The sequence below is a fragment of the Balaenoptera ricei genome, chromosome 9, assembly GCF_028023285.1.
Source record: "Balaenoptera ricei isolate mBalRic1 chromosome 9, mBalRic1.hap2, whole genome shotgun sequence".
NCBI classification, from domain to species: Eukaryota; Metazoa; Chordata; class Mammalia; order Artiodactyla; family Balaenopteridae; genus Balaenoptera; species Balaenoptera ricei.
In genome coordinates this window covers 6,024,671-6,050,057 of record NC_082647.1, presented here as the reverse complement: position 1 = coordinate 6,050,057, position 25,387 = coordinate 6,024,671, and the positions used below count along the sequence as shown (strand labels likewise).

Below are 25,387 nucleotides of genomic sequence, written 5' to 3'. Positions count from 1 at the left end.
GGGCTGGGACTCCGTGGGCAGAACAAAAGACGACGTGTCGCAGAGCACTGTTAAGGACCTGTATTTCGGTTCTTCACAAGTGGACAATTTGCCAAAATAGACAGTCTGCGGCTTTTTTTCTTTGGCCGCGCCGCGCAGCTTGGGGGATCTTAGTTCCCCGACCAGGGATCGAACCCTGGCCCTCGCCAGTGAGAGCGCGGAGTCCTAACCACTGGACCGCCGGGGAAGGCCCGGTCTGTGGCTTTCTGAAGCGTCCGCTTCGCTCCGCAGGAAAGGCTTCGCCTCGGAGGACCTCGGGCGCCGGGGCCGCGGGGCTGGAGACCCTAAGAGTCGGGAGGGTCCCGGGAGGGTCCCAGGAGGGCCGGAGAGCAGGCTGAGGGCTGGGCTCCGCAGGGGCTCTGGCCGAAGGAGGTGGGGACCGAGAGGCGGGCTGGGGACGCGGTGGGCGGCAGGCATGGCCTCCCCACGGGCGGCTTGGCGAGGGCTTCGGAAGTCAGCGGACGCGGAGGACAGGCACCACCGCCGCCCCGGTCCTTGCCCTCGGAGCCCCCGGTGCCGGCGGGCCGCGCTCCCTCCGCGGGTCCGTGGGCGGCCGGTCGGGGCGTCTCAGGCCGGCTGCAGGGGCGCGGCGGCGGCGCAGCCCACTTTGTTGCTGAAGAGGCGCGAGAGGCTGCGCTTGGGGGCGGCGGGACGCGGCGGCGGGGCGCGCGGGAGGCCGCGCACGTCCCAGAGGCGCAGCGCGCCGTCGTGCGAGGCCGTGTAGAGCACCTGGCCGTGCACCTGCGGGCGCGGGGCGTGGGCGGCGCTGGAGGGGGCGCGCCACCGCCCCCCGACCCCGCGCCTCCCCGCAGCTACGGGGTCACGTAGGTGCAGGCCCCGCCCTGCCTCGGGCCAGCGCCGGCCCGGGCCTCGGCGGGAGCCGCGACCGCCCAGGCCGCCCGATGCGGGAGGCTCTGCCCGCGGGGGAGCGCTGCTGCCTGGCCCCGCCTCCCCCCTCCCCCTCCGAGGCAGAGGCGCAGGCGGGCTCGCCCTCGCTCAGCCAACCAGCCACGGGGCCCCGGAGAGGGCGGGAGCGCCTACCTGGATGCAGTTGATGATGAAGGCGTGGCCGCGGAACACCCTCCGCAGCGCTCCAGACTGGGCGTCGAAGGCGCGCGCGCGGGCGTCCCCGCTGCCCGTGAACACTGTGAACACACGGTGGCACTTGCTTCCCGCCCGAGAGCCCTCGTCCCCTCGGGACTCCGCAGGGCGGGGGTCGTGGATGGGCAGGGCGGGGAGAGTGACGGGGACCCTCCCCGGGACCCACCGCTCGCCTCCCAGGGATGTCATAATTGCCAATGGGAAACAGCAGAAGCCCCTTGAAAGGAAGGAGGTGGCACCTTCCCTATCTCAGTACTTTCCTGTGAGTTCAGGGTGACGCCCAGGGGCCCGGAAGCGCCCTCTGTGGGCTGCAGCCGGCTCTGCAGGACTTCGGCTGCCCCACCGCCCTTGGGCTTCAGGTCAGCCTGCCAAGTCCTTCCAGGTGCTTCCACCCCTCCTGAGTACCACCTGGGCCCAGCTTCCCACTCTCAGGCCATTTGGTGGAAGCCTTTGGTGAAGCTTAGCTTCCCTGCCGGGTGTTTCCAGCAGCTCTGAAGCCCCTGCCTCGGGGGGGGTCATCCCTCCCCCCCCCACCGTCTGAGCAGCCTCTCGGGACAAGGACCAACCAGAACCTCATTCCTCCCCCTCCTCAGTAATGAACTTGGCCCTCCAAACACAACCCAGCGCCTCCGGGGTTCACTAGAGGTGCCCTGCGCAACCTCTCCCAGGGGGAACCTCCCGATTCTGCCTCCCTTGGGCTTTTTCCTACATTATAACTTAGTCCAAGAGTTCTCAAACTCCCGAGTGCAGGCTGGGCCCAGCTGAGTTTCTGATTTAAGGAGGTCTGGGGTGGGGCCTGAGAACCTGCATGTCTAGCCAATTCCAAGTAATGCTGATACTGCTGGTCAGGGACCACACTGACGGCACTGGCCAGAGAAACTCCCTCGTCCACTTACCATCTTAGCCCCGGTTCTCCCGGAAGCTGACCCTGACACTAGGTTTTGAGTGCAAACGGTTTATCTAGCAGGGCATTCCAGGAAGTGGGGAGAGAAACAGGAAGGAAGGAGGACTCCCATGCAGGTGTGTTAGGGAGCAGGTGACTACTGGGGGCCCTTGGGAGAAGGGGCGGACCGGGTCTCAGAGTTGTTCCACCCAGGGACAAGGACACTGGGCTACTTATCCGTCAACTCCCAGCCCTCCCATGACCTGCCTCACAGGAAAACACCCTCGGGCAGAGGACCTCAGGTGCTGCAGCAGGAAATGCCCCTGAGCGTGGTACCCATAGCATCTGCTACAGCCACCCAGCAGCCTGAGTGAGCCACAGTAAGCACCCCCTGGGGGCTCCCTGTCCTTGGGGTGTCTATTCCTTATCCCATTTCCTGTGTCACCTGCCTAGTCCCAGGTTTGCTGCTAAAGCTACTAGCGCATGTGGACTTGGAGGGGAAGTTTCATTTCTCGGCCTCTTCAGCTCCTCTCCTGCCTTCCCCTCCACCAATGCACTGTGGTTACTGGGCATCCTGAGGGTGGGAAGAGGGTCCAGAATTAGGTCTGATCATCCTGTAGCCTGTTGGCAAAGACCAAGGACCAAGTTCCTTAACAGCGGGCAGCAGGTAGGGTCTGTGGGATTTGCTGCAGCGGCAGGTTTCATCCCAGCCGCTGCCACGGGGAGGCGCTCTGGGCAACGTTCTTCTCTTTAAATTAGAGGTCCCCGACAGGAGCAGAGCCATAATCACACTTGGACACAGGAACAGGAAAAAGATAATTTTTCTGCGTCAGACACCTAAATCCTGAGGGCATCTCACACTCTATTTTCGGAAATCCATTCTATCTTCATCTAACACCTGTGCTGTGAAGTCAACTTGAATTTTCCACTGTGGCTCCTCCCCCACCCCAGTCTGCTCCCTCACTGCTGTGCTAGGAAGATGGTTCTCAGGCTCAGCTTCGCCTAGGGGGGCTGGCTTCCTGCTGCAGGTGTGTGTGTGCGTGTGTGTGTGTGTGTGAGAGAGAGAGAGAGAGAGGGAGGGAGGACGCTGATAGCAAAATATAACATTGGGGATCGTTTTAGGAAAGAGATATCCAGCAAGCTGGGAGCCCCACTCCCATGTAGGTGTGGTGAGGTTGTGGGTTTTGCTTCCCCAGAACAGTGCCTGTCTTCTGCGTGTGTCTGGGGTGTAAACAACTGGTGGCAGCCCAGTTGGACAGAGCCAGGAAAGCCCAGATGTGTGACAGTTTGAGACCTGTGGGACAGAGAGCTTGCTGACTACCCAGTAAGCCACGCTGCCCTTCTTTCTTTCCAAAATAACCCTGATTAATCCTGGCAGCAGTATCCCCAGATAAAAGTTTTTATTATTCTGTCTCTTTTGCAGGCAGTGCTCAGAGATATGTATGCAGAAGTCTTTGGGTGGAGTTTCCAGGAAAGATCTTTAAAGGGGCCTACTCATCTAGGAGACACAACCTTTTGCCCTGCCCTCCTCTTCTTCCTGCCTGCCTAAAACATATGATGGCTGGAGCTCCAGCAGCTATCTTGAACCATGAGGCCCCCCCTTAAAGATAGCCGATACATGCTAAGGATGATGAAGTAAAGTGAAAAAAGGAACCTGGGTGTCTAACAACTTCGTGGAGCCATCCGTTCCAGCCTAGACCGCCAGCCTCTGAAATTCTTCTGAGAGAAAAATAAACCACTATCTCATTTAAATCCCTGTTATCTGGACTTTCTCTTATCTGTAGTCAAACCTAATGCCAAGTGAAGCCAAACCCATGCGGCCCTCAAGTCTGACTGGAGTTAAGTGGTGTCACTGTCTGGAGAATTAGAATGTGTCCTTGAGACCTGCTCTTGACCTGAGGTCCTCTGAACACGCAGGTCGCTGCACGTCCTAGCGGGGTAAAGGTGGGGAGGAGCCCCTACACCCTTATTTGGAACTTCTTTCACTGGAGGAACAAACACGTGCACTGAGGGGGCACAGCCGCCGCCCTTGGCCGCTGACCAAACTGAGTGGCAGCTGAGACTCCAGGAGGGAAGAGTGCAGTCAGAAGCAGCAGAGAGGTCTGCGAGAGAGCGGATGTGCTGGGGGGCGGGGTGTGAAGGGGACAGGCAGGCTGGGGCTATGGGGAGGGCGGGGTCACTTACAGGTGCCCGCGTGGTACTTGAGGGCGCTCACGCTGTGTCTGTGGGCCGCGAACGTGCGCACACGCTCGCCCGTGTCTGCCAGCCAGCACTTGACCGTCCTGTCGGCGCTGCCCGAGTACACGTGCCGGTTCACCAGCTGGGGGTGGGGGGAGGGAGGGTCGGCACCGGACATGGGTACCGCTGACCATAGGGGGCACCCCGGAAGCCCCTCCAAACCTCTCTCTGTGGAACGTGGAGGGGCACATGCAGGTCTCAATGGAGACACTGTGGACAAGCCAGAAATGCCCCTGCCCCTGGGTCGCCCCCCACCACTACCCACTCCAGCACCCCAGGTCACGATGCTCCTCCCTTCCCCTCAGGGCCGTGTAGCTCAGGCAGACCCGGCTTCAGATCCTGACTGGCCCTTGGCCAAGTCAGTGACTCTGCTCTCAGCGGCTTCACCCGCAGACAAGGATCACGCCAGACCCTTCCTTGTGGTGCTCAGACACGACCGTACAGCGTTCAGCACCCGAAGAGCAAGGACCAGAAAATGTCGGCCGGCACCGCTGCTACTACCGCCAGGTGTCTCTCTTTAGCAGTTCCCTACAGCTTGGCCCCCGGGAAGGTCAATGTGACTCCACCTGTAGCTGCTTCTGTTCCCTGGTACTGTTCCAGCTGAGAAAGGGGCACCCAGGGCAGGGCTTTCACACTGGACTTCTGCTTGGGGAAGGGAGATAGGAGAAAGCTCTAGAAGTAACCTGACTGACCACGGTGTGTGTAAGGTAGCCCTCTGCTGGGACCGGAGCTGGACACCCAGGGGCCATCATAGGGTCCTGCCCCCCTGCCCCTGGACACAGGTTCCCCCACTTCCCGCTCGCCGCTGCCAGCTGCAGTGGCATTCACACCCCTGCTTGGCGTTGCAGGAGGTTAGGAAAGGGCCTGGGAGACAAGGGAAGGGCATGAGGAAGCCCCGCTCCCAGGAGCACCCCTGCCAAGAGGGACAGGGTACTAGCGCGAGGGAAGCCCAAAGACAATTGAAATAATTCTGCAAATTTCCCTACAGCAAACACCACGCAGCCCAGAGAGCTCCCGACCAGCACAGCACCTCTGGTTATTGGAGACACGGACGAGAACCGAAGGCTGGCAGAGTGGGGTACTCAGCTGCCGTTAGCTGGCTGATGGCACCAGGCCTCCTCCCACTTTGCAGGGCCCAGGAAGAGGAGGGCAGGCTACAAGCCCCCGAGACAGCCATCCAGGGCGCCGCTGGGGCCCAGGGGCCGCTGGAGGCTTAGGAAAGATGAGGTCCTTCTCCCAGGGGCAGCAGGCAGCAGGCCTAGTTTGTTTTGAGGGATCTTGGTTCCCCGACCAGGGATCGAACCCATGCCCCCTGCAGTGGAAGCGCGGAGTCCTAACCCCTGGACCGCCAGGGAAGTCCCTGAAATGGGCATCCTTAACTCGTCCCGAGTCCTCCTAGCTCAAGCACACACTACCTACCCATCTTGGCCACTTTCCACTCCAATTCCCACAGCTGACTCAGTTTCCCCATATTACTTCCCAGTTTAAATCTCGGAGAATAGGACTCTGGCCCAGTGCATCTTTCCACCCCACAGCCACAGCACAGGTCAAACTTGGCCTTGGGCCAATCGCTACGGCAGAGGGGGTGGCATCTCGAGGGACACATATACTTCTTGGAGGCAGAGGCTGAGGGTGGACCAAGTGGGCGACAGGCCTGGCCCGCGTCTCTCAGGCCCTGCCCTCCGGTGCTACTGGGGTGACGACTGGCCCAGCCGATGGAGCCTGGCTTCTGGCCTCTCCCGCTGGCGGTCCACTCCCCGAGGACAGGGCCGCGTGCGATGTCCGCACACCCGAGGGCTCCAGCAGGGTCCAGAACGTCGCCCGGTCCCCCCTCCGTCTGCACCACCACCGAGAAGGGCAGGGGAACCTGCCTGGCAACCCCACCTGCTGTCGGCCTGCGGGGCCCCCTTCAGCCCTGCGCCTGGAGCCCGAACGTGGCCCGGCTTCCCCAGGTGCACGTGTCCTCGCTGTGCCCTGAGATCCCGGGCACATGCCGTGCCCCCCTTCAGCCCTGCGCCTGGAGCCCGAACGTGGCCCGGCTTCCCCAGGTGCACGTGTCCTCGCTGTGCCCTGAGATCCCGGGCACATGCCGTGCCCCCCTTCACAAGTCCTCTCTGTGCTGACCCCCCCTCATCTTCTGTGGGAAAGCCGCCCTCCAGGACCCTCCTCGGGCCGCCCAGCACTGTCTGCGCCCTGCCCCCCAGGCCGAGTGCCACTGGCCCCAGTGTTTCCTGACTGTCCCCCCACCAAGTGTCACTCCCAGAGGCAGCCCCAGACCTCCAGGGACCACACTCTCCAAACTACCCACTGAGGCTCCCAGACCTATGATAAGGGGAGTGGGTATGGGCAGCCTGTGAGATGGAGACCCTAGTGGCACATCTAGGCCACTCGGCCTCTGCAGCTCTGTCTGCCCGGCCCCGTGAAGGAGGCACTGAGCGTCCACAGCGGCCGAGACAAAGGGAAGACGCCTCCTGCTCATAGCGGGTGTCCCAACGACACAGGTCTGGCGCATGTGCTTAAAAAGCAGCACACTTTCAAAGCACAGATCCTGAGCCCCGAGGCTGATAAGCGGGCGGACGCCTCACTGCTTGCTTTGGCTGGTTTCCTGAAAGGACACCCACGGGGAGGAGCAGGGCAGCCCGCGGAGACCAGAGAGGCTCAAGGCAGATGGGGAAAGCAGGACAGACCCTGACAGGGCGAGTCACAAAGGCCAGTCCAGCAGGACTCCCTCCCAGCAGCCAAGCAGCTCCGAGAGGACGGGACGGGGCTTATGGGCCACCTCCCTGCGTGTGATCCACCCAAGCGGAGGGCAGGCCTGGGGTTCTGCTGCTGCGGCCCCAGGGGTGCGGCCGCGGCCTCCCCTCCACTCACGACAGGCCACGCACAGGGCAGCGGGAGAGAAGCAGCTGGGCCAGGTGGTGAGCAGGGCCAGGTGCAGAGCACAGCCAGGCTCTGGGCACTCAGCCTCCTGTCGGAAGAGGCTCCCCGACTCCAGCACGCTATGGGCCCGGACACACCTTTCGAAAGCTGCTTGTCAAAAGCACAGGTTGCATGTTCAGTCCTGGGTTCAAATCCTGTCTCTGTCCTTTACCAGCTGTGAGACCTTGGGCAAATTGCTTGCCCACTCTGAGCCTCCGTCTTCTCATGTACAAAATGAGAAAAAATAATCACCCTTAGAGGTGGCCGTGAGGATAAATTCAATACTGCACGCAGCCTGATCTAAGCCGGGAGCCGGTACGTATCCCTAAAAGGCAGCAGCAATCTCTGCTCCAGCCCCTCGGGCTTTGGCAGGACAGTGCTTTTGTAGGAAAAGAACGGAGGGCCTGACGATGCTGCAGACGGGCAGGTGCATGCCCCGAGCCCCTGGGCTGCCCCACACCTGGCAGAGCCTTTCCTGTCCCTCTCTGGCTGTACTGGAAATGTTTATTTTAATATCTTATTTCAAAGGTGGGTACATAGGTGTCCCATTTACCGTTTGCTATACTTTATGTTTGAAATGTTTCATAACTAAAAATTTTAAAATATGAAGGGACAGGAAAGCGTCTCCACTTTCTCTTTCTTCACAAGGACCACCCGGTTGAGCCCAGACCCTGGGAGTCCCTCCGAAGAGCAGGGGTAAAGGAGCGGTCCCCCTCGGTGGTGAGCGGGCTTGACCTTGAGTTTGTTACTTGGAAGTGAGCCCTCACCTCTGCTCTGGCCCACCTTCTCCGTAGGAGGCCTGTGCACTCCTGCTCTGCCCCCACCTGGCTTCTGGTACCCTCTGGGGTTGGCGTGCTTGACCCTGGATACACATCCCACAGTAAAGAGGAAAGGCAGAGGCCCCTCAGGGCTTGGCCGATTTCTTGGGCCCCGCCTCAGCTCCCGGCAAGTTCAGAGTGGGCCGCAGGCCTGCAAGGAGGTGGCAGGATGCTGCAGTGGGTACCTCATCCACACGGGCCGACGGTTCAGAGACAGGCATAGGAGGCTGCATAGCTCTGTGAGCTTCCTCTCTTCTCCCCAGCCTCTGAAAAGGTGGCCCCCAAGTTTATCTCAACACACAAAAGGGCCTGACCTGTTTCCCAGGGACGGTGTAAACACCGCAGCTCCATGGAACAGGCCCCCCGGATCCCAGTGGACACCTCACACTCAGCCTAACGGGAAACCATGGATGACAACTCCCTCGCTCTCCACCTGCCGGCACGAGTGCTTCCTCCCTAAACAACACCAGAGGCCAGGCCGCAGGGCTCGCAGAACCATCCCGCGTCTCCAGACCCCCGGGAACCCTGCCTGCCTCTGCAAGGCGTCTGGGAAGGCAGCCCACCGCTCGCCGAGCTGGGAGGGTCGCAATTCTGGGAGGTCCCCAAGGAGAGATCCTTCCTTGGCTTAGGTGGCTCAACCTGCATGTGGACGTGCAGGGAAGGGACAGAGGGAGGAAACAGACATGCAGACGTGAACCGAGGGTCATCTATTTGGAGAAGGTAAGGTGAGCAGGGGCGGGGGGTGGCGCCCCCGACTCTGTGCTGTGCTTCACACTCAGCCCAGAGGTGACAGCAGGGTCCCAGCGACAGCCCCGCATGGCCAGGGTCTCATGGGCTGGGGCCGAGACTGGCAGGTGGCCCTGCAAGTTTCTGATGGCAGAGGGGACATGGGGAAGCCCTTCTATTAAAGAGGCAGATCAGGAGGGGAGGGAAAGGGTCTTCCCCGACCCTAACGTGGGGAGAAGGAGGGACCCTGGAAAGCGGGCAAAGCCAGCACACCCAAAGGTCACCCGCACGTGCGTCTCCCAAGTCGCGGTACACCTAGATCTGAGTTTGTACCGGGGAAACACAGCAGGGAGATGCGACGATACAGCATCCAAGCTACAGAGGCCCTTGTGGCCCCCTCTGAGGGGACGTCCTATCAAAGCAAAGGAAGCCTGGACGGCCGGGGGTCGGCGGGTCCTCCGTTTCTCGGGAAGGCACCAGGCCATCTACTGTGGAGATGGTGGCCCTGGACCTTATCGAGCAGAATCTTATCCCCCAACTACTCTGAAAAACGGGGGCTTTTCTGCCTCAGTCCCACCGTGGGGCGAAGCAGGCTGTGACTTAACAGCTAATGAAGTAACTAACCAACAAACCAAATAACCGCATGTTTCCTGAGTCAAGTGCCGCTGCTGCTGCGGCACCAGCGCGTGTGCTGCCTCTGTGCCCGTCCCTTCAGGCTCCGTTTTAGGACTGGCCTCTACGACGGGGCCCGCTGCTCCTGACACTGGGGGCGACCCTCCCCGCCCAAGCCAACAGCGTGGGCCCTGCCTCCTTCCAACTCTGACCCCAGGGGCCTCCACACACTGCACTGTGCCCACCCTCACCCCGCCCCGTCCCCATCCCACCGCCCAGCAGGGCCCTCTCCCCACGCCGCCCCCCCCCCGACTGGGACCCATCCTGGACAGACCCCGGTGTGTGCTCACGGGAACAACACTGACTTCACTCTGGGAGCTCCCCACCCCGCACCAGGAGCTCCCCACATGAGGGCACCCTACCCTGGGGCACCCCACACTGGGAGCTCCCCACCCCAGGAGCTCCCCACACTACGAGTTGGCCTGGCCTTCGTGCTTCTCACGGTCTCCTGAGCCCCCTCCTGCAGAGGTCCGGCTCTGCTCCTGGGCTCATTCACTCCCACTGCTGTGCCCGACACCAGGCTCCGCGCCCTGCAGGCTGACTCCAACATGGGAGACGGACTTGCCCCTGGGCGGTACCAGGAGACTGAGCCCAGAGACCCCGCCCGTCCTCAGGAACCCAGAGCCCGTCCCCCCATGCCCCGCCCAGGACGCATCCCCACTGCTCCCTGCACACCTCTCCCCATCACACACAATGCTGCCTCCCAGGTGCCTCTCGGTCCTCCCTTTGCCTCCCCAAATCCCGGGATCAGATACCGGGTGGCTTAGGGACCTGCTGTACAGCACAGGGAACTCTACTCAATACTCTGTAATGGCCGAGATGGGAAAAGAATCTAAAAAAGGAGTGGATATATGTGTATGCATAACTGATTCACTTTGCTGTACACCTGAAACTAACACAATATTGTAGATCAACTCTACCCCAATAAAAATTTTTTAAAAAAATCAAAGTCAAAAAAAAAAAAAAAAAAAAGAAAAAGAAACCAGGTGGCCAAATCTCAGCTCAGTAACAACCAATCCCCCGCCCCCATCACTAGAAAAATGCAATTTATACAACCAAACAAACATGGGCCCTCTGGCGTTCACCAGGGGCCAGAGATCATTCTGTCCAAGCAAAGTGGAGCCCTTCTCTACTCCACTGGTCCTGGGGCCCTAGGGCTTGCCCTTCACCTCGAGAACCCAAAACGGGCGTCCTGGCCTGGCTCTCCAGGGGACTGCCACACACTACTTCCTGCCACCTTGAGCCCACCCCCATCGCTCGGCGCCTCCGAGCACTGCACCCCAACCTGCTCACCTCGGGTGTGGGAACTGGCCTGGAGAAGGGAAAGGGCTGTGGCCGTGACCCGGGCCAGGAACATCCAGACCCTAATATCTAGATAGAGGGATGGACCATATCCTGCAGACGTGCCCGCCAAGTGCAGGCCACACATCCTCATAGCAACACATGCTTCACAGCAACAGTATCACAGGCGGACGGGCGTCAAGAACTGGCTCTGCAGCAGGCACTGAGTCCGCTGTCAACTCACTACATCCTCACGACCACCCGGGGTGGGCACAGCTCCATGTCCGTAATCCCTAACCCAAACCTCGGCCGACGCGTTTCAGGAGTTTTTGGATTTGAGGACCACACTCGTGTTTCCACAGCAAAGGTACACGTAGTCCCAGGAAGTGAGGTTAAACTTAACTACAACCAGCCTCATATCAAAATGAGTGCTGATGCCAAGCCTAAGAAAAAACCTTCCTTTTTTTCAACTTTTGGATTTAGGAATTATGGACCACGGTTTGTGCGTGGATGTAATCCTCACTCCACACGGAAGGAAACCAAAATTCATGTGTTGACAACAGCCCTAACCCTGGTACCCATGAATGTGACTGTATTTGGAAATAGGGCCTTTAAGGAGGTAATTCAGTTAAAATGAGGGCATTAGAGTGGAACCTCATCCAGTATGACTGGTGTCCTCACGAGAAGAGGGAATCTGGAAGCGGAGGGCAGACCGTGTGAGGACACCGGGGGAAAGGCCGTCTACAAGCCGAGGGGAGGGGCCTCGGAGGAAACCAACCCTGCCGACACCTTGGTCTGGGACTTCCGGCCTCCAGAACCGTGAGCCAATCAATGTCTGTCGTTTAAGCTGCCCGGTCAGTGGTGCTTTGTTCCACAGCCTGAGCTGACTGGTACACTGGGGTGGGGCGGCAGCTCAGAGGAGGAGCCAGGGCCTCCCTGATAGCCAGGCCGGCCTCACCTCCAGACAGATGACGGAACCCTGGTGCTCCTGGAACACCCGCAGCTGCTGCCCACTCAGGATGTCCCAGGCTCGGACGGTGGCGTCCGTGCTGCCGGTGAAGGCCGTGTGGCCAGGCGTGGCCAGCACCAGGCAGAGCACGGCACCTGTGTGGCCCCGCAGTGTCTGGTGGCAGCAGCCGCTGGCCACCTGCCAGACCTTGGCCGTGCCATCCGTGCTGCCCGTCACCAGGAGCCCCCTGGCCACGGCCTCCTCCGCGCACGGAGCCCCAGGGAGGTCCTGGGGGGCAGAGTAGGCTAGAGTCAGCACACAGTTGCGGTGGCCCCGGAACTCCCGGGCCACCTGCCCCTTGTCCACACTCCAGGCTCGAGCTGTCCGGTCGTAGGAGCTGCTGAAGAGCTGGTTGTTGGCGACCAGGATCCTGGTGGCAAGAGGGGAAGGGTCAGGGGTCAGAGCGCGCAGGGCTGCCCGGTAGGCTGGCGTCTTACGTGTTCAACGAGCCCAGGTGACGGGTGAGAAGAATGAACGGTCCCAGTGACTGGGAGACCCGAGTCTGAGAAAATCTCAAGGCTGAGGAATCTCAGGCCCCCTGCAGGAGGGGGGCAGTGAGGGAGCCAGGAGAGCCTGGGGGGGGGGCAGGGGGAGGGGGGAGCAGAGCCTGCCAAACAGTAACTATTCATGACTCCTATTCTCATCTTGATGTATGCTAAGACTTTCTCTGCAGAAAATACACATCGGTCTCTAGCATAGAACTCTGTGTATAACTTCAAAGGGCATGAGTGTGGACCCTAATTTACACACCACCCCCAAAGGGCTACGGCCTGAACCTGGAATGAGGCGTGTCGTCTGTGTGGCCACAGGGGGGTCAGGACCCCCATCTCAGTCTCAGAGGCACCTGGTGCCCCCTCTTTTAAAAGGTCCTGCCTGGGAGACTAGCACGGGCAGGAGGAAAGATGGACACGGAACAGAGCAGACCTTCCTTCCACGGCTTCTCACCTCTGGGCGGTTCTCACTTCCCACAAGTCACTAAGGACGCAGCACAAGAAAAGCACACTCTCTACTGATGGCTTCTTCCCTAACGCCAGGAGATACGGTTTTCACCACACGTGTGTTTCTAAAGGAAAGTGATGACGTGGTGCCTCGGGTGATGTTCTGGCGGCCCGAGTCCTGCCGGGTGTGGCCTGTGACGGCAGGGACGCCAGGCCGGGCCGGTGCCCCCAGAAGCTCACACACCTGGCCCGGCTCTGAAAACACGAGAAGTGTAGCCCACGTCCTCACCTCGGGGCCATCACACATTTGTGAGCACAGTTACTTCATAATACAAATATGCACCCTGAGATGTTTAGAAGAGCCAACTGCGCAAAAGCAGTGTGTGTGTGTGTGTGTGTGTGTGTGTGCATGAGTGCATATGTGTACTTGTGTGTGAACATCTGTGAGTGTTGTGTGTGCACTCGGGAGAGTCTACACCTGGCAGAGCATCATTTCTAGCCTTAATTGTCCAGATTTACCTTTGAGGAGCCACTGATTCGTTTCCAGGTACAACCGGAGCGCCGGCTGGTCCCCTGAGATGTGGCCTTCTTCCACCCACCCCATCCTCTGTCAGCCCTTCCAGCCGCTCACAGCCTCACTAGAGGAGGCGCCCCAGGCCCACACTTTTACCTCAGTCACAAACTTCTTTCTCAAGAAAGAGTGTGGAAGAGGCCAGCAAGAGCTGAAATCCGGGTCCCAATCCCAGCCCTCCTCCGCCCCGGCCTGCGTGGTGCTGGCTGGTCTCCCAGGTCCCCGGGCCTCGCCTGCTCTATCTAAGGGGTGTAGGGGGGATAAAAGCTCAGCTGCAGGAGGCGGGGGCTGGGGCGGAGCTCTATGGGGTCCCCACTGGGGTCCTTCTCCACTCAGAGCCATCCTGAGCCAGCACGACCCTTCTGCCTTTCCGCTCAGGATGCTTCCCCGTTCCCGCCCTGCGGGAGCACCGTTCCGTCCGCAGGCAGCTGGTACTCCGGGCAGTTAATGATCGGGCTGACCCACCACTTCCACCCACCGTGCGCTGGAACATTAGGCCAGACGGGTCCCACCCGGACCCAGGCTCCACAAGGCTCAGGCTGCCAGGATCCCCTCTGGCTGAGAACATCCTTCCGTCCCTGCCCCCCACCCCGCCAAACGCCCGCCTGCACGGGGCCCTTTCCCTGCTTAGTGCGCTGCCCGGGCAGCTGCCCTTCCTGGCCAGTGAGGTCACGAGGGCCCCGGTGCCCAGACTCCTGCTCATACCGGGCATTCCCTCGGGAGTTTGCGACGGCCCCAGGTTAAAGAAATAGTGTCCAATTGATCTGAGCACCAAGGAATCTCCATGGCTCAGCTCAGACCCAAACGCAATACGTTTTTGCAAAAATTCAAACCTCCATGAGACGGAGGGTCTGGGATATTTTCAACAGCAACACGGAGAGGAGAGGTTTATAAACGCCCGCGACTCCCTCTTCAGAACAATCGCCGTTCTCCTCCTCCTCCGAGCCCCAAGTCCACCATCAGGTACCAATTAAGCCATTTCCTCTGGAATTTGTTCCCTCGGTAGGAGCTGTAGCCTCCAACCCCTTTCCCTGCACCCAGCTGGGGGCAGCTGTGCTGCCAGGGCCACGGGAGGGCTTTCAGGCTCTGGTCTGAGTGTTGGTGGTGCCTCCCCGCCCCACCTCCGCCTCCCAACCCCCCACCTGCAGCCTCGGGCAGTCAGCGCTTGCTGCGCTGGGGACACTGCTGCCCTTCCACTGCTGTGTGCTCCTGACCGCCTCCCCGCACGTCCACACATGTTCCCCAGGGAAGCTAAGCTCCTCCAGGGCAGGGGCCCCACAGCCTACATCTCTGTCCCCTGGGACTCGGCCGGGTACCACGAGGAGAGGCCGAGTCCTCCCCGCCTGGCAGGCACACCGACCTGTTCACAATGGACGTGTGTCCCCGGAACACCTGCAGACACTGCCCGGTCAGCACGTCCCACTTCCTGATGGTGCGGTCAGCACTGCACGTGAAGGCGGCTTCGTCCTCCAGCTGGCAGAAGGTCACGTAGCTTTCGTGCCCTGCAGATGAGGGGGGGAGACGTGAGCACAGCAGGGCATGCCAGCTCCTGTTTTTCTTTGAGAATGTTTGAGATGGGGAGGAAGGGAGGAAAGCAGGGGGGCGGCGAGTGTTTGCAGCAAGTCCAGTAGTGACTAGCGTGTTGAAATGACGCTTTAAGTCTGGGAGAATCTCAGGAATCGTGGGAGCCAGGAGCAATTCAGGGGGCACTTAGCCTGCCCTGGAATCCTTCCTCCCTCCTCTCCTTCCCTCCCCCCTTCTTAGTCATCTCTTTTTAGTCTTCTTCAAACTTTTCAGCTATTTGTATTCACTCAGTCATTCAACAAATCCCATGTTACAGAGGCAGGAAGTACAGAGGCCAAGGGCATGGTCTTCAGAACCAGAATGCCTGGGCTAGCAGCCTGGTGCTGCTACCGGCTGCCCATGGGCAAGTTATTTCACCTCTCTGTGCCTCGATTTCCTCATCTGAAATGGGGAGAGTGACGGTGCCTATCTCACGGTGTTCCTGTGCCAGCTGTGTAAATGTTAGCCGTGAGCTGTTCTTACGTTTGGGGAGAGACACTGTGGTAGGCAGAATTCTGGCCCCAAAGAGAGCAGCAGGTCCTAATTGCTGGAACCTAGAAATGTTACCTTTCTTGGAAGGAGACACATTTATAGATGCAATTAATTAAGGATCTTGAGACGGGGAGATTGTCTTGGATATCAGGGTGGGCCCTACACGCCATCACAAGCATCCTTATAAGAAGGAGGCAGAGGGACTTCCCTGGTGGTCCAGTGGTTAAGACTCCATGTTCCCAATGCAGGGGGCCCAGGTTCGACCCCTGGTCAGGGAACTGGATCCTGCATGTCGCAACTAAGAGCCCACATGCTGCAACTAAAGATCCCGCATGCCACAACTAAAGATCCCTCATGCCACACCTAAGACCCGGCACAGCCAAATAAGTAAGTAAATAAATAAATAAACACACACACAGAGGAGGCAGAGGGAGATCTGAGGACACAGAGAAGGCACCGTGAAGACAGAGCAGAGGTTGGCAGGTGCTGGCCCTGAAGACCGGAGTGATGCGGCCACAAGCCAAGGGATGCAGCAGCCATCAGAAGCTGGAAAGGCAACGGCATTCTCCCCTACAGGTTGCAGAAGGAACCCAGCCCTGCCAACCCCTTGATTTCATCGCAGTGACACTGATTTTGGACTTTTGGCCTCCAGACTTGTGCCGGAATAAACTTGTTTTAAGGAAACCCAGTGTGATCATCGGTCACAGCAGCCGCAGGACACAAATACAGATACAGAGATGATTAAAACACATTCCCTGCCTTCAAACAGAGCAGCCAGCCCAGAAGGAGGGACAGTCAGCCAAGCTTGATACGTGCTGGGACAGAGCGTGACGAGGGTGGACAGAGCAGAAGCCTGGGTGTGGCAGGCAAGGAAGGGTCTACGCAGTGCCCGTGTCTGTCGGGAGAAGAGGAAGAGCGTCTGGGAGAGAAGCTAGCACACACCAAAGCAAGAGGGGCCCCTGGGGCCAGAATTCAGGCGTTTGGCAGAAACGGTGGATGAAGCAGACACAGTGAGGGTGGAGGTCTGGGACGGAGGGAGGGCCCCGCAGTCTGGGGTCTCGGCCAAGTGCACGTGGTCATCCTCTTACGGGGCAGTTGTCAGATCTTCTGACTCTCACCCTGGCTGTGGGGTCGATGTTTACCCCTCGACCATTATTAAGCAGCCCAGGAGTCCTCCATCCTTGGACACAGTAGGGCCTGTTTTTCAGGTAAAAGTGTTTCCATCTCGGATATAAGCACTTCCAACAGCAAACTGAAGCTGACTCAATCGGAGAAGAATTCAGGGACCAGAAAATCAACGGAAGCAAAGGAATGTTAGACCTAAGAGCCATTTCACAGACGAGGAGACTGATGAATTCAAATAATAACACATGGGAGCGTCATATTTATTACTTCAAGGATTTCGATCAGATTTTAAAACTTCATCTAGATATCTGGTATCTTGTAGACGGGGATTTAGAATCTCTTGGGTAGTTTCAAGCTGAGTCACACTTTTTTTTTTTTTTTTTTTTTTTGGCCCTGGGGTCAAGCTTAGTTTCTCTTGGAAGAACCCAACTTCCTGGGTTCTAAGAAACAGAATTTTTTTTAAAGTAAGAAAGAATCCCATCTTCTTGGATAGCACATACCAGGCCTCTAGGAAAACAACATTTGCGTAAATTAAGTAAACACGGGAAGAGGCTGCAGACTGTTTCCCTCAAAGTGCACATCAGTTTTAAAGTCGAGGGCAAATGTGTTTGGCAAAACCCAGCCCAGCTTTTTGCCAACCCCAAAATGTTTATAAAATATTTGAGGATTCTCAACGAGCTTTCCCCGAGACCAGATCAGCCATCAGGAGGGGTCGGGAGGGCTCAGCACCATGAGAGGGGTCCCCAGTGCTAACCAAGGCCAGGAGAGGCTCCCTCGGGGTGTCACTCCCATTCCAGCTCCTTCCGTCCCATCTCAACAGCATCTGACAGCAGGAAGGCAGAGTGTCATGTGAACCCGTCAATCAGGCCAAGAAAAACACTGAAAATCCAAGCGTGGCACCTAGACTCGGTGAAACTGCAGCCATTAACCAAGACCGTGAGAGTGGGACAGCTTTTCTGATACGTAGAAGTAAAAAAAAAGGATATATACACTGATTGCAAATCAACAGAAATATAAACAGACTTGAAGAAAAGAGGTGATAATAAAAAGAAGTTTTTCAATGTAAAAAAAACTCATCTCTGAAGCTGGGCCAGGCTGACCCTCCACCCCCTCAGGGGCCTGGCCAAGCTGGCAGGGGTCCCTGCATCGATCAAGTCTCTCCCCCCCGCACAAGCCCCTTCTCCGGCACAAGACGCCCCTCTCACAACCCAAGGGAGCGATCCGGGCTCAGAGCCCTCACAGCACAGGGGCCCTGGGGGCTGCGGAGCGCACCCCTGACTATAATCCACAGACCTTCAACAGGGCTCCACCGCCCCGGCAGGATCACCAGGGGTGGAGGAGTGAGGGCTCGGTTCTAGAAGGGAGGGCCCATCACGTCTCCAGGGACCACAGCGCCTCGGCCACAAGCTGTTGGAATTGTGCAGAATAAGCAAGAAAGCCAAACTAAAAATAAATGTTTTTGAAGGGATGTAGAATGCAGATAAAATGCGGTTATTATGTTCAAAAGAATATGCTGAGGCTCAGGGTTTCCTGCCAAGGTAGCTGGCCCCGTCTCCCGGCTTGCACGCCCTTGGACTTGCTGCAGGTTTAGAGTCCAAGTGCCCCCTCCCCATGCAGCAGCAGCTCGCCGCGCTGGAGACCAGGGTCTGCAGGGGCAGAGGGGCCTGGAGTGGGCACGGCCCAGCTGAACACGCCTTCAACTCAGCATGAAAAGCGGGGCCTCCTCTCGCCCCGCTGCCCCTGGAGTCTTTCGTCTGCCCCCGTGGGTGCTCGTCTTCTCCAGCCTGCTCCCTGCAGCGCCCTCACCCGCTGTGGGCTCCGTCTCCTCCGCTGCCCGCAGGGTTCAGACAATCGGGAGCCCCAGGAGGGGTCTCTAGTTCGGGATACGCTGGCCGAGGCCCTCAAACCACGGTCACACCTCCCTGGAGGGAGCCCCCTCCCCAGCCATTTCCAGGCGGCAGTGACCGCTCCCACCCTCCCTCCTTCAGGCCTGGGGATGGTGACAGCCCCTCTGGTACTCACCATAAGTACAGTGGTTCCCCACACTCTGCCCACATTTTGCAAGCGTCCCTTGATTAGACCCTCCTTGAGTTACCACTCGGAGGTGCCAGTTGTTTCCTGCCGTTGTCTGAGCACGGGAGCCCTGGCTGGAATGGACAGGGTCTGACAAAGCCATGAGGACTCAGGCTTGGGCCACCCGCCCCCAAGCTCCCAGCCCGGGCTGATGCTCTGGTCACTGCTGCCGCCACAGGGTCTGTCCTCAGCCCAGCCTCTCCTGCTCCACAACCTTGACCAAACTGCTCTCCCGCCTCCATCCCCGTTCTCCTTAATCCGCACCCACAGGGGAGCTCACCTGCCCCAGACGGTGGTCTCCGCAGAGCCTTAGAGTGAACTGCCAGTGTGGGCTTCCTTCACATCCGTGCTTAAAACAAACTGTTTTTTGATGGAATTTTTCCTTGACCAGGACAAAGTTAATAACGATTTGTTTATGTCTGAGAGCCTTCCCTGTGCTCCCAAGTGCCCGCTTAAAAATATGTGTGAGATGATTCAGCAATCCCACGTCTGGGTATATACCCAAAAGAATGGAAAGCAGGGCCTGGAAGAGGTATTTGCACACCCATGGTCACAGCAGCGTCACTCACAATGGTCAAGAAGTGGAAGCAGCCCAAGCGTCCGCCGACGGATGACGGATAAAGAAGATGTGTAAGATCCACACGGCAGAAGAGCACTCGGCTTTCAAAAGGAAGGACATTCTGGCCCATGCGACAACCTTGGGGACATTGTGCTGAGTGAAATGAGCCAGTCACAAAAAGACAACTAATATGTGATTCCACTTATGCAAGGTACCCAGAGGAGTCAGGTTCCTAGAGGCAGAAAGTAGAACAGTGGGTGCCAGGGGCTGGGGGAGGGAGGAATGAGGATATTGTTCAGAGGGGACGGTTTCAGTTTTACAAGAGGAAAAAATCCTGGAGGTGATGGTGGTGATGGCTGCACAACGTTTTGAACGTTTAATGTCTCTGAACTGTATATTATAAATGGCTAAGATGGTAAATATTATGCTGTGTGTTTTTTATAACAATTAAAAATTGTCTCAGTTCCAGGCCCTCCTGGGCCAAGAGGTGAACCCTGGCTACCCCAGCCCACCAAGTTCCTGCTCTTCTGAAGTGCACACAGCCCCTTAGTTAAGCAATCGTTCTCTCAATCCAATCTGCAGATTCCCTGGGGCGGGATCCGAGACTCTTGCACCTTTGAATCCGACACAGGCACCCAGCGCCGTCAAGCCAACAGGCAGGTGAGGGGGAAAGGGCTCGGGACCCAGAGGGAGGAGCGCAGAGGGCTGGCAAGCCTCAGTTTCCTCATCTACAAAACGGGGTGATAAAGAGTTGTGGGAGGCAAATGAAGAAGAGCTTTGGAGCTGGCATGGCACAGTGCCAAGGGATCCTGTTACTCACTTCGGGCATGAAGGATAAGACAGCGAATACAATGAGCTAGGAACTCTTTCTTAACTGGCTTGATGCCCACCATGACCTTATGAGGTTAGGTTCCTCTTGTTATCACTCCCAATTCACAGATAAACAAACTGAGGCATGGGACTTCCCTGGTGGTCCAGTGGGTAAGACTCCACGCTCCCAGTGCGGGGGACCCGGGTTCGATCCCTGGTCGGGGAACTAGATCCCACATGCATGCCGCAACTAAGAAGCCCTCATGCTGCAACTGAGGATCCCGCGTGCCGCAATGAAGATCCTGTGTGCCGCAACTAAGACTTGGCGCAGCCAAAATAAATAAATAAATAGGGCTTCCCTGGTGGCGCAGTGCTCAAGAATCCACCTGCCAATGCAGGGAACATGGGTTCGAGCCATGGTCCGGGAAGATCTGGGAAGATCCTCTGGTCCCCAACTGCTTCTGCACCGTGAGCTCGTCTGCAGAAGGAAAACGCATGGCAGGAGCTGCCAACCCAGGCCGCTCTGCCCGAGAAATCCAGGCCTGACCCACCAACAGGCTCTCCTTTGAAGCCTTCTGTGGGCCCCAAGCTGTGCAAGGAGCTGGCACTCACCCCGAGGTGGCGGTTTCTACGATGGCAGTGGAAAGAGCCTGGATTTGGAGTCAGGAGACCTGCAGGGTCTGCCGCTGACCAGCCGTGTGGCCCCGGGGGAGCACAGCTTCCCTGCAACTCTGTCCTGCCCAGAGCAGGAGCCACACAGTGGGCGAGAAGCCTCTCTGCCGCCGACCAGCCGCGAGACCCTGGACAAGCCCTGCAACCACACTATGCATCAGGCATGCTGACAACAGCACCTGCCTCACGATGTGAGTGTCTAGGAGACACTTAGAATATGCTGCATGTTGGTAAATATCTGCATCTCCTGTTCTCATCTATAAACTGGTGTTATCATAGCAGCACTATTCACAATAGCCAAGACATGGAAGCAACGTGAATGTCCACCGACAGATAAATGGATAAAGAAAATGTGGTGTGTATACACACACACACACACACACACACACACACACACAATGGAATACTACTCAGCTATCAAAAAGAATGAAATAATGCCATTTGCAGCAACATGGATGGACCTAGAGATTACCATACTAAGCGAAGTAAGTCAGAAAGAAAAAGACAAATACCATATGGTATCACTTATATGTGGAAACTAAAATACGATACAAATCAACATATCTACGAAACAAAAACAGACCCACACACATAGAAAACAGACTTGTGGTTGCCAGGGGTGGGGAGGGAAGGAATGGGAGTTTGGGATTAGCAGAGGCAAACTATTATATAGAGAATGGATAAACAACAAGGTCCTACTGTATAGCACAGGGAACTATATTCAATATCCTGTGATAAACCCTAATGGAAAAGAATATGAAAAAGAATATATATAAATATATATGTATAACTGAGTCACTTTTCTGTACAGAAGAAATTAACACAACATTGTAAGTCAACTATACTTCAATACAATTTTAAAAATAAATAAATAAATTGCTGTCAATTGTTCTTAAATTTTTTTTTTTTTTTTTGGCCGTGCCATGCAGCTTGTCTTAGTTCCCCAACCAGGGATTGAACCCAGACCCTCAGCAGTGAAAGCGCAGAGTCCTAACCACTGGACTGCCAGGGAATTCCCTAAACTGCTGTCAATTCTATCCACCTCACAGTTGCAAGGGTTAATAACATAAGAAATATGTACTTAGAAGGGTATTTATAAAATATAGGGCACTAAAATGTCAAGACATTTTTATTAATATTTCACTGATACAAAAAAAATCCTATGTACTTCCCTGGTGGCGCAGTGGTTAAGAATCCACCTGCCAAGGCAGGGGACACGAGTTTGATCCCTGGTCAGGGAAAATCCCACACGCCACAGAGCAACTAAGCCCGTGTGCCACAACTACTAAACCTGTGCGCCACAACTACTGAAGCCCACGCGCCTAGAGCCCAAGCTCTGCAACAAGAGAAGCCACTGCAATGAGAAGCCCGCGCACTGCAATGAAGAGTAGCCCCTGCTCGCCGTAACTAGAGAAAGCCCGCGTGCAGCAACGAAGACCCAATGCAGCCAAAAAAAAAAATCCTACAGAGGAGCAGTTGGCAGGTCCTTGCTTACCATGGGGGCCACACAAGGATTATCACACACCCAAAATGACTCTCTCACAAGTCTATTAGTGCAATTTCAGGATAAGGAAAGGTTATTTTTGTCCCCTCTGTCCTTGACAATTCTTAAAGTGCAAACCCTTATAAAAGAAACGACCCTGTCAGCAGTTTTTCCGTTTGATAGCGTTTTCCCGTGGAGTGGGAAGGCCTCCAACTAGGGCAACAGAGGGTCCAGCGTGGCCTTGCTAGGAAGCAGGTTCTGGTGTCCTGTGGGGACGAGCCGCTGTGAGGGTCACTAAAGTGGGTGTGAAGGGGACTTGCCAGGCACAGAGCCGGGTGAGGATGGCAGGGCAGGGCTGGGCAGGACTGTGGGCCTTGGGGACGGAGCCAGGTGCCCACTAGGCCAGAACCACCCTGGAAAGGACTGGAGCTTCCTGAGGCAGAAACTGGCCTACAAATTGGGCTTCCACAAGGGGTCCCAGGCCCAGGGCTCCCCAGGCCAGCCGATCATCAGAGTCACCTCACAGCTTGTTAGAAATGCCAATTCTGGAGTCCTACCCCCAAAGGCTCAGTGAAACCCAGACCTAGGCACCTGCATCTCTGAAAGCCCTCTAGGTACTGTTCTCATCTTTGGAAAGCAATACACACTGGATTTAAATTTTCTAACAGATCTATGCCTTGGCAGTGTGTGTGACTATCTGTGCGTGGTGGCCAACTCCCCATTATCTACACCAGCTCCCAAATAACAGGCAGTCCAAAATGCATCCCTACTGAGCTTTGAAATACCTACCATAACTGCTTTGATGTAAAACCAACAGGATGGGACTTCCCTAGCGGTCCAGTGGTTAAGATCCGCCTGCCAAAGTAGGGGACACGGTGTCGAGCCCTGGTCTGGGAAGATCCCACATGCTGCGGAGCAACTAAGCCCACGCGCCACAACTACTGAAGCCCGCATGCCACAACTACTGAAGCCTGCGCACCTAAAGCCCGTGCTCCGCAACAAGAGAAGCCATCGCAATGAGAAGCCCGCGCACAGCAGTGAAGACCCAACGCAGCCACAAAATAAATAAATAAAAAATAAAAATAAAACCAACAGGGTGGGACTTCCCTAGCGGTCCAGTGGCTAAGACTCTGCTCTTCCACTGCAGGGGGCACAGGTTCGCTCCTCGGTCGGGGGGAACTAAGATCCCACGAGCCGCATGGCCCAAAGATAAATGAATAAATAAATAAAATAAAATGAAAATAAGAAAACCCGCAGGGTCAGGATCAGCCAATACGGAAGCTAATTTACTCCCTGTGCCTAGATGAGCCAGGAGGCCTGGGGCAGGCCACCCAGGATTTGCTGATTATGGTGGAAAAACCAGCAGTGAAAAATAACTGTGCACACAGCGCAGGCAACCTGGTGCTTCCACAAGGGGCTATAGGAGCCACTCAGACAACAGAGGGACCTCTCAGTCCTGTGCTGCAGGCATGTGACAGGGACCCGAGGTAAGAAAAACATCCACCTCCCCTTGAGTAAGCCACAAATACAAATCGGTGTGGGTGTATTGGTAGGGCTCTTTCATAAAACAATATTTACGCCTATGTGTACCTCCTGCTATTTCATGGAGTTTCCAAACATGCCAAATTGCGGGTGAAATGAGGCAGCGAGAGAGCAGGGCAGGGGGGTCGAATGAGGGAGGGGGTTTTCGACTCTGCCCCCCCATGGGCTGTGTAAACCTCTGGCGAACTACTTAACTCCGTGCCTCAGTTCCCCTGCCTGCACGAGTGGTGGGAAAACGGTACCACACCATGCGGAGTGCACTCCGTAGTGCCCAGGCCGATTAACAAACCACTGTTGTGACTACAAAGGCCCCGAGAGAGGAGATGTTCAGCCAAAGGTCACAAGGCCTGTGAGAGACGAGGGAAGCTGAAAGGGGCAGAGCTGCGATTTCTTTTTGTTTGTTAAAACTGTGGTGATGGAAGGGATTTCACCCAGCGGTTGACAGGTGATCTGCGCCCTCGCAGCCTCGCCCCTCGGCTCACTGGCCCGTAACGTAGCCCCCTCTGCACTCCCACCCCACCCAGCGCTCTTCCACGAGGGCTGGACTTTGGGGAAGGGGTCTGCGGACGAAAGCGCCCAGGTCTGAGGCAGGCAAGCGGCAGAGAGGAGGACAGAGCGAGAGGTCGGAGGACGCGGCCGAGCGGGTCTACCTTGCAGGAGGGCGCAGCACTGGCCGTCCGCGGTGCTCCAGAGTCGGGCCGTGCCGTCCTCGCTGCCCGTCAGCAGGCGCTGCCCGTCGGGGCTCAGGCTGAGCCAGTTGATGCCCCCGCGGTGGTCCGCGCAGACCCTCAGGGCAGACCCTCCGCCCCCCATCCCGCCGGTCGGGCGGCGGACTAGGAGGAGGCTGCGCCCCGCTAGGCAGGGGCGCCCGGGTATCCTCGCCGCGGCTCCCTGTGGCTGCGTCCCGCGGCCATCGCGGGGCCTCCGGCCCCCGGCTCCTGCGGAAGCACGCGGCGCGGGTGAAGCGGCGGACGCTCGCCCCCGTGGCCTCCCGGCCCGCGGAGCCGGCGGGGGCTGCCCACTCGGGACTCCCGGTCCCCGGGTGCAGCAGTCGCAGCCCCACCGGCGCGGAACGCCTCCCTTGCCCGCGCCCCCAGGGAAGACCCGCACCCCACCTGAGCAGAGGCGTCCCGGGGCGCGCGGGAAAGCCCGGCTCTCTTCTCGGGGCGCCGGGGACGGGGGGGAACACGGGAAGCGGAGCGCCCCGCGTAAGCTCCCCGGCCCGCTCCGCGCGCTCCGGGCGGCCGAGGCGAACAATACGGTTCAGCCTGGCTCCTCCTCAGAGACCACCCCTCAACCTGTCCCCTCCCACTTTCCTGGCCTGCGCTCCCGCCCCCGCCCTCGCCCCCGCCCCCGCCCCCTCGGGACAGACCTCAGCCCGCGGTCCCCGCGCCCGCCCCGGGGACGCTGCGCACCGCTCGGCGTGCGACGGTTCCGGCTGCCCGGCCTGCGCCTCTGGGCTCCCGCCCTCTGCCACCCCCGCCAGGACCAAAGGCCGGGACGAGGAGGAGGAGGAGGAGAAGGAGGTGGACTGCAGGGTCTGGGCTGGGGAGACGCTCACGCCGGGAACGCACTCGGGCCGGCGGCTGCGCGCCACCACCAGGCAAGTCAGCTCCTTCCAGGCTCCCAGTCCTAAGGACCCTGCCAGAGGGGCTCTCGGGGGACTTGGGGTCGGCCCTCCTCGTTGGAGAGCGCCCTTAGTCCGCCCTCGCTGGGGAATTACGTGCACACCCCGAATCCTAAATAAGTCCCGCAAGAGGAGGAGGAGCCCCCCTCCCCGCGCCCCCAGGCTCGGCGCGCACCTCTGACTGTCCACCGAGATCTCTGCCGGAATCCGACGCCCCGGGCAGCGAGACCTCCTGGAGCGCGGGTC

General features: G+C 57.9%; 1 protein-coding gene across 7 annotated transcripts; it reads right to left on the bottom strand.

Annotated features, from left to right (window-relative positions):
* Positions 1–515: 515 nt before the first annotated feature.
* WDR86 (WD repeat domain 86) lies at positions 516–25,387 on the bottom strand. 7 transcript variants are annotated; one of them, XM_059933016.1, is made up of 9 exons: positions 24,165–24,252; positions 20,430–20,628; positions 19,018–20,295; positions 18,398–18,830; positions 14,556–14,697; positions 11,636–12,056; positions 4,208–4,343; positions 1,081–1,184; positions 516–780 (listed from the first exon to the last, which is right to left on the bottom strand). In XM_059933016.1, the coding sequence occupies exons 4-9, from the start codon at positions 18,549–18,551 to the stop codon at positions 607–609; spliced, it is 1,131 nt and encodes a 376-aa protein (XP_059788999.1). In that variant the 5' UTR covers positions 18,552–18,830; positions 19,018–20,295; positions 20,430–20,628; positions 24,165–24,252; the 3' UTR covers positions 516–606. The 7 variants fall into 7 exon arrangements, with proteins under 7 accessions (XP_059788999.1, XP_059789000.1, XP_059788998.1 ...); XM_059933017.1 differs by having other exon boundaries at positions 18,398–19,239; positions 20,204–20,295; XM_059933015.1 differs by having other exon boundaries at positions 18,398–20,295.

Excerpts from the sequence above, each read along its gene's own strand:
- WDR86 (XM_059933012.1), bottom strand. The coding sequence starts at position 24,327 with ATGGGGGGCGGAGGGTCTGCCCTGAGGGTCTGCGCGGACCACCGCGGG. Across the intron at positions 14,698-24,164 it reads GTGCTGCGCCCTCCTGCAAG|GGCACGAAAGCTACGTGACC; the intron begins GTAGACCCGCTC and ends CCTCATCTGCAG. Across the intron at positions 12,057-14,555 it reads CACACGTCCATTGTGAACAG|GATCCTGGTCGCCAACAACC; the intron begins GTCGGTGTGCCT and ends TCTTGCCACCAG.